The 14,251-nt window shown below is 47.1% G+C and overlaps 1 protein-coding gene across 5 annotated transcripts in view; it reads right to left on the bottom strand.

Annotated features, from left to right (window-relative positions):
- Positions 1 to 502: 502 nt before the first annotated feature.
- Positions 503 to 14,251, bottom strand: part of PPFIBP2 (PPFIA binding protein 2) — a 151,190-nt gene continuing 137,441 nt past the window's right edge. For 3 of the 5 annotated variants that reach the window (XM_050756122.1, XM_050756120.1, XM_050756124.1), the window contains 9 exons: positions 10,672 to 10,822; positions 10,295 to 10,406; positions 9,970 to 10,058; positions 9,553 to 9,675; positions 8,253 to 8,378; positions 7,368 to 7,556; positions 6,012 to 6,188; positions 3,729 to 3,794; positions 2,028 to 2,498 (listed from right to left, as the gene is read on the bottom strand). In XM_050756122.1, the coding sequence (XP_050612079.1) occupies positions 2,427 to 2,498; positions 3,729 to 3,794; positions 6,012 to 6,188; positions 7,368 to 7,556; positions 8,253 to 8,378; positions 9,553 to 9,675; positions 9,970 to 10,058; positions 10,295 to 10,406; positions 10,672 to 10,822 (1,105 nt within the window). In that variant the 3' untranslated portion in view covers positions 2,028 to 2,426. Of the gene's footprint in view, positions 2,499 to 3,728; positions 3,795 to 5,453; positions 6,189 to 7,367; positions 7,557 to 8,252; positions 8,379 to 9,552; positions 9,676 to 9,969; positions 10,059 to 10,294; positions 10,407 to 10,671; positions 10,823 to 14,251 lie in introns of those variants that run through there. The other 2 variants (XM_050756123.1, XM_050756125.1) reach the window with 2 other exon arrangements.

A 14,251-nucleotide genomic window follows, 5' to 3' on the forward strand; every position in this document is an offset into this window, starting at 1 on the left:
TTGTAGTATCATGAAACCCAAACGATACGAGTGACCACATGGCCCCCTGCGGTTCATGGCCAGGATGACACAGTGCTGCTCTGTTACCTGTGAGTGGGTAGAGCTGCTTCTGCCCTGCTTCATAGAAGTCTCATAACAAACCAGAGATTCTGTAGGGATTTTGTTCTCCAAATTATAGATGAGGAAACTGAGGCCTGGAGACTGTGTTCCCAGGTCATTCAACCAGTGGGTGGCAAAGCTGGCCTTCAACCTAGGCCAGTTTTATTCTAAGTTGTTCCCCTTTTCACAAAAACTGACATAATGGTGGCCACATTGGAACTTGGTGTCACTGGACTTGTTACTCAGTGTGCATGTGCGTGAGGGAGAGGGGAGCGGAGAGAGAGAACAGGGCTCTGGGGAGCTGTCTGAAGTACAGCTGTGTCTGACCCTCCGGTGGCCAAACACAGAGATGACCTCACAGAAGGTCTGTGGGGGTGGGGGGAGGGGTGGCCAACCTCACCCATCCACCTGTTCAGTGTCTCCTTGGGGATCCTTCACTGTTTTCAAGGGAGACCCCACTCTGGCCACCCCTTCTCTCCAGGACGCACTCCAGGGTCTGGCTCCCAAGGCCTTTCTTGATTTGGCTCCTGCTGACTTTGTCAGATTTTCCTTTCCCTGGGCCCCCAACTCTGACCCCATTCTCTCGCCTAGTGGTTCTTCAACTAAGGGTGATTTTGCTGCTCAGGGAACAGATAACAAAGTCCAAAGACATGTTGGTTGTCAACTAGAGAAGGGGTGCATCTACCCTTTATTGGCACCTAGAGGGTAGAGACCAAGGATGCCGCTAAACGTCTTAAAACCCACAGGAGAGCCTCCATCACAGAGTATTACGCAGCCCAAAGTGACAGCAGCACAGAGGCCAGGAAACCCTGCTTTAGCCTACCAACTTTTGGCAATTCCTAGGTTGTGCTGCGCTGTTTCAAGTCTGTCTACCTGGAATGCCCTTCCCCTCTGGCATACCTGGGAAAATATGATTCATCTTTCCAAATTCAAGTGTCACCTCTTCCATGGAACCTATTCAGACTCCTTCCCCAAACCCCCATTAAAAATGATAACATGCTCTTTTAGGCTGCAGAAACTAATATTGGAGCATCTGTATCCTTTGGCAAAGTCTTGTTTGAAACTGGTCTGTACTCCACTAGACTGTAAGCACCTTCAGGCAGGGACCTTGGCATTCATGCCTATATCTGTAGCCCTGGCATGGAAGGTACTTAACACACACGTGTGAAGGAGTGGGTGGATGGGGAACTTAGGAGCATGGATCTCCTTGGCAATTGGAGGACTGTCCGTACGGGAACCAGCCCAGAGCAGGTGCTCCAAGTTTGTGGTGAGGACGGGTATGAAACTTCAAGGTGAGCTGTGCTCTGGCTCAAGGGCAGACACGGTACTGTGGGACACCTGACCTGTAACTGGATCATGCGGGAAGGCTTCCTGAGAGACGGTCTCTTTGCCATGCCTTGGGAGACAGGATTTTGCCTCATGAAGGGGACTAGGAGAAAAATGCATTCCCCAGCGAGGGAAGGGCCTGAGCAGATGCCTGGAGGGAGGAAAGACTAAAGAGTGGAGAGGAAACGGACATGTTTGGGAAGTTGGTGAGTTGCGGTGGAAACACGGAGCTTGAGGTGCCCAAGGGCCTTCCACTTGGGGGAGCTATTTAATCAGACATTATGCCTGAGCTGCTCCAAGGGCAAGGCCTGGGAGGCTGTGTGTCAGCTTGGGCGGAGGCAAAGGGCAGGGCGTGCATGTGTTGGGGACGCCTCTGCTCCAAGCTGGGAGGTTGCACAGATACCCCTTGCAGATGACGGGAGATAGAGTCAGGCAGGGCTATGGGAAAGGGGCCTCGTTGCTTTCCCTGCTCACACCCTAAACACCTGCCTTGCCCGGCCACAGTCCTGTGAATGGAAAAGCATGCTCCTGTGAAGCAGCGCCGGAGGGAGCTCCCGGTGATCATTTCACAAAACGCAGTCTCTACGGAACATTCAAAACAGTTTTTCGGAACTTTTTTTCCAGCAGGTTTTATTAACTAACAGCTCTCCTCCTCGGGTGTGAGAGCCTCCAGGATGTCACCAGGAATAGCATGAGCCATCTAGTCTGTGTGCTGATATCTCACTGCCCTCCCACAAAAGTGGTCCGCAGACCATGTATAAAAGTACAAAAGGTATGAAGCCTGCGGTGAAGAGCGCAGCATGGTTGAAGACACGCACGGACCCTGGGGCCACCCCTGGACACCTGTCCCACAGCTCTGCTTCGTGCCTGTCGGCACCCTGTCTGAGACACCCTGCCAGCCCAGACTGGGCTTGCAGAGAGGGCTGTGTGCCAGCTCCCCACAGAAGCAAAGGCTCTGGGCCCCCACACATGCCTCCCTACGCTCTCAGCCATGAAGAAAGTCATCTCCAGTCATCAGAGTCGGGGGCAGGCAGGCGAGAGTCATTCAGCAGCTGGTCCTGGCTCAGCATTGTCTGAAAAGGACACAGCCGAAGGGTCAGTTTAACAGAGTTTTGGTCCAGGCTGCCCTGCAGCAGCTGCATGGGAACTAGAGGGCACTGGGTGAGGGCTGCATCTGACGCAGGTGAACTGTATAGTGTTTATAGTGTCCCAAGAAACCCTGAGTATTGGATCAGAATAAACAATACTATTAAGATAAAAATAAATTGTTCATCTTAGAAATACATTTTCTATTTTCAGGCCACCGAAGGACTAGATCATAAGGGCAAGTGTGGTCAGATTCCTTTCATGGGTGGGCCAATAAATACAAACGTTGAATAAAACTGATGCTGTTTGGAGTCAGGGAGACTTCCCTGTTGTGTCCTTGGATACAAGGAGAGTCGTGTGTCCCTGTCCTTGTCCTGTCTTCCCAATGGGCCTTGTTAGACAAGCAAGCAAAGTACAGTGACAGGGGCCTCGATGGGGACAGACACTACAGCCAACAGGCTGAGTGATGGGATGTCCAAGAACTAAAAGGCCTTGGGAGTTATGGGTCCTCAAAAACAAATCCTGTGCTGTGGCTGCGCTCTGTGGCTGGCCTTTTCCTGCCGGCTCTAGTCTGCCTGTAAGCCTGGCAAGGAGGGTGTCATTAGCCCTGCTTTACAGATAACTAAGCCAAAGCTCAGGAGAGAATGACACCCCAGGTCACAGAGCTAGTGAAGTCAGAGCAGACTTGAGCCTCACTCCAAAATTGCTTTTCAAGGCCAAGCTCCTTCCCCATGATATAGTTTGTCCTTTCAGGCATGCCAGATGTGCTCACAAGCCTGTCAACACTTTGTGATACCCACAAAGTCAGAGGCACGATAGGAAATGCATTTGTCTCTGGGCAGAGGGTGGAAGTGTCCACTAGGACAGGATGCAGCCTGGGCTCTAGGCTGCTGAGACAGATGATCCAGAGCTGCTGAGCATTTTGGTTTCCTCATCTTTAAGCCTGGGAAGAGGACCTGAGATCTAGTGTGCTTTAGCTGGCTTTGGCTAACAGCCCATGAGCCTCCCCAATGCCCTTAAGGGCTCAAGGTCCAGTAACAGGCCAACAGAGAAGGCCCCTGGGCTGCTTTCTGCCTCGGGGCTGTTTCAGGCTCAGGCTGTGACCCCAGCACTGAGCACCATTCTTTGCCGTTCTCCAGGCCTTGTGCACTACCACACCAAAGTCACTGGGCCTCCCTAGCACCAGTCTAACTATGGGGAGAGGGTCAGAGTCCTACCGTAAGGCGGTGAATGTCTTGGGAGAGGAGCCCTATTTGCGTCACGGTACCTTCCGAAGGTGCCATCTGTAAAATGGGCAGCAGCCTGGTCAGCACACATGGACGTAGCTCGTGATTCACAGAAATGGCATGCAAGTCCTGTCATACTCAAGCCTGGCTTCTCCAGGGCATGCTTCCCTGGAGGGATGGGCAAGGAGGGGGCCGGGCCCTGAGGAGTGACAGGTGGGTGGAGCACAGGCTGCTTCTGTTTCCTGGGGAGAGGCATCAATGTCCCACACTGCATGCATACCTCTCCTGGGGCCCCACTGGGAACTGGCATTCAGGGTACACAGAGGCAGGACACAGGCTTGTCAGAAGCAGCCCTTCTGCACGTTTTCAATGTTCCAGCTATTTCCAGGAGCAGAGAGCAGTAGCAATGAAGGCCTTCAGGATGCTAAACACACTCACACTAACCAGGCAACAGAAGCTCAGACACCAATGCCCTGACATAGGTGGGCATCCTTCCTCACTACTCAAGAGCCTCCCTCCTGCCCCTCCTTCTCAGGTAATGCTGGTCTCTTCCTTCTTCCCTAAACCTACTTAGACACTGTAGATTTGGAAACATCCTCTGTAAATTTGGAGGGCACCAAGTGTAACCCCTCCCTTGTTTTATAGGTAGGAAAACTGAAGCCCACAAAGGGAACAGGACTTACTTGAGGGTGCAGAGAATCAGTGGCAAAACAGTTCCATGCAGGTTTTAAAAAGAGGCACATGCAGAGATCCCTGTACTGTGACATAAGAAGCAAGGGACAAAGCCTGCCCTGACTGGCTCTACAACTCCAATGGCCAGGCGTCAGCCTGAATGACCACTTCTCATCCAGCGGACCTGGGTACCAGGATCTAACAGCAGCATTGCCAGCTGGCAAGCTTGTCCCGACATCTCTCACCTCCTGTGGCAACAGACCATGCCTGAGGCTGCTGGTAGTTTAAGAAGCGAATCTTAGCATAGCCTCCATCTGGGACAGAATCAGAGTGCCACAATGGAATGGGGTCATCAGGCCGTGCCCAGGCCATCAGATGGCGGTGATGTGGTGTTACTTTTCTGCGATGAGGCCCAGGGGATTGAGGGGAGCCAAACGCTGCCTGGGGGCAAACTAAAGTCTCTTGACCAGGAGCCCAGACTGGCAAGGCACGTCTCTCCCTCAGTCCCAGCCAGACAAGGCCCATCTGGAGGAGCCATTATCAGTCAGTCAGTCTCTAAATCAAGGGGACAGATCTCTTTCAGTTCTGCCAGCAGACAGACCAGCCCCCACCATGGTTATGAGCCGGGCTAAATCAGTAACAGAGAAGCCAGAAAAACACATGAAAGAACAGAGAGTCTTTCCAGCAAGGTGCCCTTCTTATCTCCCCACCATCCCCTTCACTGAGGGAGCTCATGCCACTAAAACCAATCAGCTTTGAGGTCTGCACGACAGATGTGCCGTATGGTCAGGACGTGCATGAGACACGAAGCCCCCTCTGCTTCACAGAGGGAAGCAAATTCTGGAGCACTGAGGCCACAGACCTCCTCTGAAGGCTATGGGAGGGGTTCCCGCCTTGTTCTATCCCCTAGTGAATCCTGAGCCTGCACCTGGCTGAGGACCAGGCTCAGTGCCATCGGCTCTTCAGCTCTGCAATTGGTAGGACTCCATTTCCAGCTACCCTCAGCTCTCTTTCCCCAACAAAGTTAAAGATATGTTGCACTTCTTGCTTTCCACATAAATATTGCTTTTATTACAAGAAAGAAGAGACCACCTCTGAAGTAAGGCACAACACAATTCCATTGTCACTGTGGCAGAAGTCCCTGTGGCTCATCCCTTTGATCTCAGCCAAGACTGTGGCCCACGGGCCTAAGGCACTTGAGCTTTTCCCTCAACTGAAGCATAGAGGGTGCCTGAGAGCTGAGCCTCGTGGGAGTGTCCATGGTCTCTGGACCTGCATCGAAGTTCATGTGTTTCCACTGGTGCTGAAGATGAACATCAAGACTTACTAGAAATGTAAAGGTGTCTTTAAGTGTCTTTCCTGCTGAGTCCACCTTTGACAATGGTCCCCAAAGCCTGGCCCCTTAGAGATGCAGCTCCAGATCCTGGCCACCCTCAGAGTTCAAAGAGAGACTGGCCCAGGGGTACACAATTGCTGGAATGTTCTCTGCGAGTCATGCACATGTGCAGGGGTGAGGTGCAGTTATATGGTGACACAGTGTTACTGTGAGCTCTCAGGGTGCACAGAGGGCAGGTGACAAGGGCATCAGCTAATCTGTCCCACCTGGTCCAGCCCATCCAGTTCAGGGGCATCAAGGGGGCTGAGGTCCCGGTAGCCACTGTAGACCCTATGACTGTCACTGACACCGTCACTAGGCTCCATTGGGCAAATGTAGTCCGTCGATTCATCAAACTTCTTTTTTCTTATGTTTCCAAAGTGTGAAAATCCTAGTTTCCTTGGCTAAAACACAGCAAATGTAAGATTATGAGAAGGCAATCAGGGCAGTGTGCAGGTATGACTGACAATATAATTAAAATTTAAGAGCAGGCCCGCAAGGAGAGGAATGATGTAAACTGCTCCTAGAAAGATTCTGAACAAAACAGAGCTCTTGTAAGCAATTTATATGCTGCAGAAAGGCCAACAGGTAAATAATCTTGAACAATAAGAGCTGCCCCTCCAATACTATGCCAGAAACTCATGCCTGGCTGCCCCACCAAAGTGACTTTCTTATTTCCATAGATGAACTGGGAGTTTCTTTAGAATGTACTTGAGGTCGGCACTTGAGGCGAAGCACAGAGAACTTGCCTCAGCACAGCTACTGGCACCCCAACCCTTTCCCATCTGAGCACCTGGCACCATCTAAAGGCATGTAGGATAGCCCCAGGTTGCTCCCTGCCCTAGCGTCACACAGCACTGTTTCTGCTTGACTCCCCCAGACATACTTCCTGTCCTGCTCCCTTGGGGAACGAGGTCTGTGCCTGAGTTATAGCTGGGCATGAAGCCTCAACACTACCAGGGATAGGACCAGCCTGGCCTCCAGAGGTTGCCTGTGGGTCTTTAGTCTGGGAAGAATGTGGTTTGAGGATGCTGTGGCTCAGGCAGGTCTAAAGGGCTTTGTGGGATTCTGGGAGCCCCAGTGAGTAGTGTTGGTGCTTGGAAGACCTTGGGACCTCTGGGTATCTGTGTGCTGGCCACGTCACAAAGCAAGACAAATGGAACCAGCTTCCAATGGGAACACTTCCTATGTCAGCAGGACAGCTTTGGCCAAGATCCCACGGCATTGCGGCACGCAGGCAGGCCTGACCGAAGGAAAGCCAGACTCGGAGCACTTCTGCTCCGCAAGATGAGTCACGGCAGCAATGGGGTAGAGGGTGAGCTCTAAGTCACCTGAGGATAGGTGCTTCCTGAACATATTTTCTAGGTAAAGAAACCTGCACTGTCTTCCTTGGACTCAAAACTGGTGGAGAACTGGCTTAACAAAGACTGGCCTAACAGACCACAAGACCACAGCAGAAGCTGCAAGATCCTCCTTGTCCAGGCTGCGCATGCTGCTCTGGCTGCGGGCATCGAGCCAGGTGCTGTGCCGCCTGAGGGCCAGGAGGCAGCCCAGGGCCCACTCAGAAACGGTCTGCAACTCACCCGGACTTTGGCTGTGGTGGTCAGTGGTGTGTAGGCTGGTGAGGCCATCTTCTCTCGCTTTTCCTGTTCAGCCTCTGGACCAATCAGGGCATTGAACTTGGTGGTCAGGTGGCGCCTGAGGAGCGTCTTTTGTGGGGGGATATTGAGAAGCATAGCCAGGGTGTCCCCAGTGAAGCGCGGCTCCAGGATCTAAGAAGGAACCAGAAACAAACCTGGCCAGGAGCAAATACAAATAGCTCGAGGGGAGGATGCCGAGAGATTGGCCTGTTGGGCTGGGGGCACCTCCAGAGCAGGGGCAGGAGCTCAGTCACTTGTTCTGAGTCCCACTCCTCTCACTGGCTGGCACAGGACCTGACTCTGAGCACACACTAGCACATTTGCTGACTGACCACCTTGTTTTCACAGAGCAGCAGAGAACTGGGACCTTTTTGGTAAGGCTGTCTCTCAGGATCTCCTCTGGATGACATCCAAGCCACCACACTTCCTCATTTCCCCTCTGGCTTTGTCACTGACAGATCTGAGTAGTGATAAGAATCATACTGCAGCAAGTGGGAAGCTGCATTTTTATGGCTTCCCAGTCCCTTCCCCAGCCCCACTCAGGGACAGGCAGATCTGCCTTGTAAGCGTTGGTCTTCATGCAGCCCATTGACCTAGAATCCTCAGGTCTCATGCCAAGGAGGTGCTGCCAGAAGGCAGCTTGCTTCCATGAGGTATATTAATTCTCAAGGACAAGTTATCAAAATACTTTGAGATGTCAAATTATGCAAGAGCTTCAGATGAAGTACCTATTTTTTTGGTTAGATTTTATGTCTTGTCCTTAATAAATAAGTTTCTGAATATCCCATTTGCACCAAGGCAGGTGGGCTAGGCCAGAGAGCCACTCACAATAAGGCCTCCATGGACTCCACTCCCTCGAAGATTGGGTGCATACTCTGCCAGGTCCACAGATCGCAACCACTCCATCACTCTGTGGTTGGACCACTGTACAACTTCTGAAGGAGAAAGGTTACTCTGTCAGAGGGAGGAAAGTGAGGAAGTTAGGCTTAATAGGTCCCACCGTGGTCCTCTGTGGAGTCAGCCCCTGTAAGTAGCCCTGCCCCAGACGCATCACAACAATAGAAGACCCTCAAGCTTAGTGACCCACCCCATCTGCCAGAGCACCAGCCTCCCCAGTTTCCAGGAAACAGAGCTCCCACTGAATCTTGCAAGATCTTCCACACTGAGATATCTGAATCCAGAATTCTGTTGCTCCCTCATTTTCTGGCTAACTTTGAGACAAATAAATGAGGACATTATAGTTATTCTTTCAGTGATTCAATAGAACTTTAAAGATGACTGTCAATTACAATCCAAGTGGTTTACAGATGAAAGATCTCCCTGGCATGGCCAACAATTTTAGGGGAGCGCACCTTAAGATACTTATTCCTAAGTGCTCTCACCTAGCACTGTGGTCTTAAAAATGCACAGCGCTGTGCTTGACATATACAAGACATTCAAAACATGTTGGTTGAATAAGGAGAAAATAGGAGATAGATGGCAAAGGTAACAGCCTAGGAAGCTGAGTTAATTTTATATCAAGGTTGGACCTAGTTCCCAGGAACAGAGGAGACAGGATGTGACTGACAATCTGCAGTTTGAGGGTCCACCAAGAACTCCAAAGTTCATGGAACATAATCAGTTATTTCTTCATGACTTGGGGTGCTGTTATTTTCCTATACTGTTTCTTCTGTAGCAAGACTGCTCATGGATCCCTTGTACCTGGGCCTGGAAGTCAGTTAATTTTGGATCTAGAAGTAGGGATACCTATTCTGAAATGTCTAGCTTCTATGGGCTCCTGTTCCCTCTCCTCTGTCTCTTCTCTTCTACTGTGACACCCATCTTTCCATTTTTTGTTTCTGTCTCCCTCTCCTTTGCACCATATACTCATCTCCCTTAATCACTATGATGACTTTATAGCACGTGTCTCCCCAGTGGAGGGTGGGAGCTTAGAGGTTTATGGCTACTGTGAGACACAAAGTACAGGTAATGGGTGTTTGGGGCACCAGGAAGCACAAGCAAACAAAAGAATCCCAGGCACCATGATCCAAAAAACAGTGCTTTTATGATGTCATTCTTGTTTGCTCATGGTCGATGTTTCAGAGGTCCTGGTTCAGGGCTACCTGGAGAGATACTATTGTGGTCTCACCTCATCAGCTGGCCGCCGGTGCAGGCAGTGGGGGTTGAACTTGTTGACATGCAGCACGTGAATGGCACATTTGATGCTGAGATGATGTAGTTGGCTGGTGACTTTTAAGAAGAGTAAATCATTCTGAAAGAGGAAAGTTTGGTTGATACACCAGAGTTTCCAAAGTGACAAAAGACCTCTGATGTCCCTTACGAGACCAAACATAGACAAGTCAACCACATCTCAGGAAGGTGCACGCGGAGACACCAATAGCTTATCACAGTGGTTTGTACTCTGCTACTTGGGACCTCTTTTGTGACAAATGATACTATTTCAAGGCCTTAAGAATATATGGAATCAAGTTTAAAATGACCACTATGGGTACATGTGAGCTGAGTGCTCACAGGGACAACTGAAATTGAAAGAAAAAGTCCTCACCACAGTTAGGTATTGCAGCATTCGTCCGTCAACTCTAGATTCATGAAACTGGTCTTTGTACTGGGGTAAGCCAATATCATCAAGCCACCCTACAAATACAAAAACCCCAGATGTGTCAGGATTCATGAGAATCAGAGAATGTAGATGCAAAAAAAAAGGGGAGCAAATTATATTTTGAGGTTCGTGTTATTCCCCCAAAAGTTTAGTAATTCCTCTGCCTTTTACAAGGAGACAGCTGTCCTTGAGGTACCCATTTAACAGGGAAATTCTTTCTACCCTTAGTTGCTGCCAGAGACATACTTAATATATATATGCCTGTCCTTACGTGTCACCCAAATGTGGTCTAGCAGTGCAGACTTCTCCTCCTGTTTGGTGTTGATGGCTTTCACTGCTAAAACAAGCTTCTTCCTGTGGAGAGGGTGCTTAATTCCTAGCTCCTGAAATTAAAAGATGAAGACCACATGTGAAATTTTGGCAGGCAATTTGGTCCTCAGAGAAAGCTGTGTGTGGGTGGAGATGCTCTGAGAGTATGGCAGTGGATCTCTGCACCGTGCCCTGGGATGCCAACCTGCAGCTACAGAGGGACTATCACCCTCCTTCATCCATCCTCCTGTGTGTGTGACAGGAGTGGCGGACCCTGCCCTCCCCATGCATTGGTTTGGGAAGAAATGGGCGCCTCCTCTCCCCAAGCTCAGCCCTTACCTTTTCCATGTCCTGAGGGGTGGCTGTCAATAAAGTGTGGCCAGAAGATACCCACTGCCTGGCAAAGATCACATACTGAGCCAGGCCAAAGTCCTCCAGCCATGCACACACACGCTCTGTGCTCCACTGGGCAAAGGGGGCATTGGCGTCACTGGGAAGCAGGAAAACAGCATATTCCTGTTAGTGGGAGAGCCTGAGGTTCTGAATCTAATCATGTCTCACAAAACAAAACAAAAAACCTGTTTTTTAACAAACAACTTCCATCGTGAGATTCTGTTGAACAAAATTCCACTACAACACACTCATAGGAGGAAGACCCTAGAGTTTTCTTAATAACATAAGATCTGAATTTCAAATCTCAGGCTACTTAGAGAATGGGGCAGCCTGTATGACCCTCCTGAGATCATGTTCACATGTCCTGGGTGCACATACACACATATACATGACACAAGCCCAGAACTGTGGCCTCATTAGGCGGAATCATCTTTTTAGGAAAATGCTTAGAAAACTAGTTTTCTTAGCATTTAAGAGGGTCAGTTCTCTTAACATAAAAAAAAAAACAAAAAACCAAAAACAAACAAACAAAAAAAAACACACACCAAACACTAAAAGCAAAAACTTTCCAATCAACAACAGCTAACACATTACTTATTAACAAAACAAGAGGAACATTCACATTAAATTCAATAAAAGGACAATATGTTTTTTAGCAGTGCTAATAACACTGGTCTGAGAGTCGTAGCCAGTATTAGAGATAAATAAGAACAAGAAGTATAGCTATTAGGCAGAAATAAAGCCATTCTTTACAGATGACAGGACTGCCCATTTAGAAAACCCAAGAAAGCTCAGTAAGATGGCCAGTTATGAAATGCACATATAAACATATGTAACATATATGTTACAATACAAATATCAAAAAGTTTCTAATACCATCAATGCACAGATACTAATGCTGTTAAAACAATTTAAAAATCCCACTCATAGCAACCAACATTATAAAACGTCTAGGAATTGCCTTAACAAGAGATGTTTGGCCTTGTGTGATTATGTGTGGGGACTGCGGGGGTGGGGAGAGGTATTGACTACAACAGTCAACTGAGCAACATACAAAAGGACATGAATAAATGAAAAGCTAGATTATGTTCCTAGACAGGATGACTGGGTTTTATAAAGCCATCAGTTCTTAAAGACATCCATTTTTCATTTAAAGTGTGAATATAATAGCACACTAAAAATACCAATAGAGTCATTTTTTTTAGGGGGGGATTCGACAGAGCAACTTTATGTTCATAAATGAGGATTTATAGAATATTGAAGATTAGATATTCCTTCAAAGACCAGAAAGAGTCCTTCAAAGTAGCCCTAACATACTAGATTAAAACATATTTTTTTAAATGCCTGGTTGAGCTGTTCTTAAAGTGAGGGAATTCCTTAAAGGATAAGCATGATAAGAATGCCCCATTTTAGAACAAATGCTAGAGATGATGTATACCCTGTGGCAGGGACTGATCAATCATAATCTGGAACCTGGGCTTTCATGCGTCCTGAAAATGTTTTACGAGGCCTGGAACTTACAAATTTTCTCTTCAAAAAAAGTATAAAATTTGAATATGTAATTAGAAACAAAGGGAATATTTAGAATTAGAAAACAAGCCACAAAAATTGCAAGTTTTGCAAAACTGAAAAAAATCACAAAATGTAGAAATATTTTATTATATAAAAGCTTGAGATACCTCTATAGTTTGATTCTTTTTTGAGACAGGGTATTTGTTATTTCAGAGATGGGGTATTTATTTTAGAGACAGGGTTTTAGTAATTAATTATTTTTAGAGATGGGGTCTGGCTCTGCTGCCCAGGCTGGAGTGTATAGTGATGTAATCATAGCTTATTACAGCCTTGAACTCCTGGGCTCAAGCAATCCTCCTGCCTCCTCCCAAGTAGCTGGGACTACAGGTCTGAGCCACTGTATCCAGCTAAAGTACTTTTTGACTCTCATATTTTGGGTGGATACTCTTTGACTGCTTCTTTATATGTCCACAACTTTATAATATTTTCTATGACAACAGATGGTTGATTTAGTCTTCTAACATGATCAATATTTATCTTTTATGATAATAGTTAAAAAGTTTTGTCTCACAATTTATAACTGGTATGGTCATGTACATTTTTAGAATCATTTAAATTTAGAAAGGCCTCTATCAAATGTCTTTTATATGTAAGTTGTAAAACTATAATGCATTCAAGTTTTCTAATGCTATGGCTAATCTTAAACATTCTTTGAATTGACAGTATTCATTTAACTCATGTGTTGTCTATGTCCTTGTGGCAGTACATGAGTTTTATGTTATCTTTGTCACTGTCAGTATATCATGTAAACTCAGCAAGAAATTTCAACCTTTTCCCAGTGGGTTCATATCATTCATCTTATATGAACAACAATCTAGAAGGCTATTCACTTTTTTTGTTTAAAACTTACCTCTTGCTCTTAGCAAATTACGCTTTTGGTATGATCTGGATTTTTTGTTTATAATTTGTTTTTTAATGTAAGAAAGTAATTTCTCTCAAATTTCAATGTTCATTTTATCACTTTTGTTTTATATTCTATCTGGTTTTTATTTCATTTGTTTCCTTGTTTCTTGGAAGTGGGAAAAACAAACATATCTAAGGGACCTTTCAGTTCTTTTTTAAATTTTTTAACTTTTATTTTTTTGCCTAGTCTTTGTGAACCTAACATTTCAGCTCTAAAGGGGAAATAAGTGTTTTTGAGATCATAATTGGAAAACCTCTGTCCTATTGACCTTTTCAAAACCACCTAGAGCTCTGGGCCTCATCTCCAGTAGTCTTCCCATTTTTTGTTTTGTGAATCCTCTCCTCCCTCCTAAGCCTTGAAGTGTTCACACAGAATCAGACCCAGCTTCTGCACCTCCTCCTCAGCTCCTCTCAGTGCCAGCATCTCCCACCTCAGCCAGGGCACCACTGAACACGCTGGGAAATAATTTGGAGATGACAGAGAAGATGCCCTTCATATATAGCCAACCCATTTGTTTTGTTGACACATTCCAAAACATGTTTTCAAATTGCACTTCAAATGATGTAGCTGAGATTTCTCAAATATGCTCTTCTCATGGTAGGGGGAGAGCACGTGGCACATTTATAATTGTACAGTTCATAAGTGAGTACAGAGCACTGAGCGAATCGGCACAATGGGAAGTAGAAGAAATCCTGGAAGCCATTTGTGCAGTAGGAAAGCTAGTGAATTAAACCTAACTAAACTAAACATGCAGTGACTGCAAACCACACACACACACATCCCACCCTAAACCCAAACTACATGTATCCTCAGGCTAACTTCCCCTTAACAAGTCCCCCAAAATCCCCACAGCTGCCCTAACACCATCTGTTATAAGGAAAAGCATAGATCAAGGGAAAGTTGCAGTAAAAAGAGTCAGCAGTCTTAAAACTGGTTGTATTTAAAATACCTCTTTTATGCAAAATTTTCAAAACACCTGGCCCTGTTAACACTATGATCAGACTCTCTCTGGACCCTGGAAGGGCTCCGTACAAAGGAGGGTCCCTGAAG

Source organism: Macaca thibetana, chromosome 14, assembly GCF_024542745.1.
Source record: "Macaca thibetana thibetana isolate TM-01 chromosome 14, ASM2454274v1, whole genome shotgun sequence".
NCBI lineage: Eukaryota > Metazoa > Chordata > Mammalia > Primates > Cercopithecidae > Macaca > Macaca thibetana.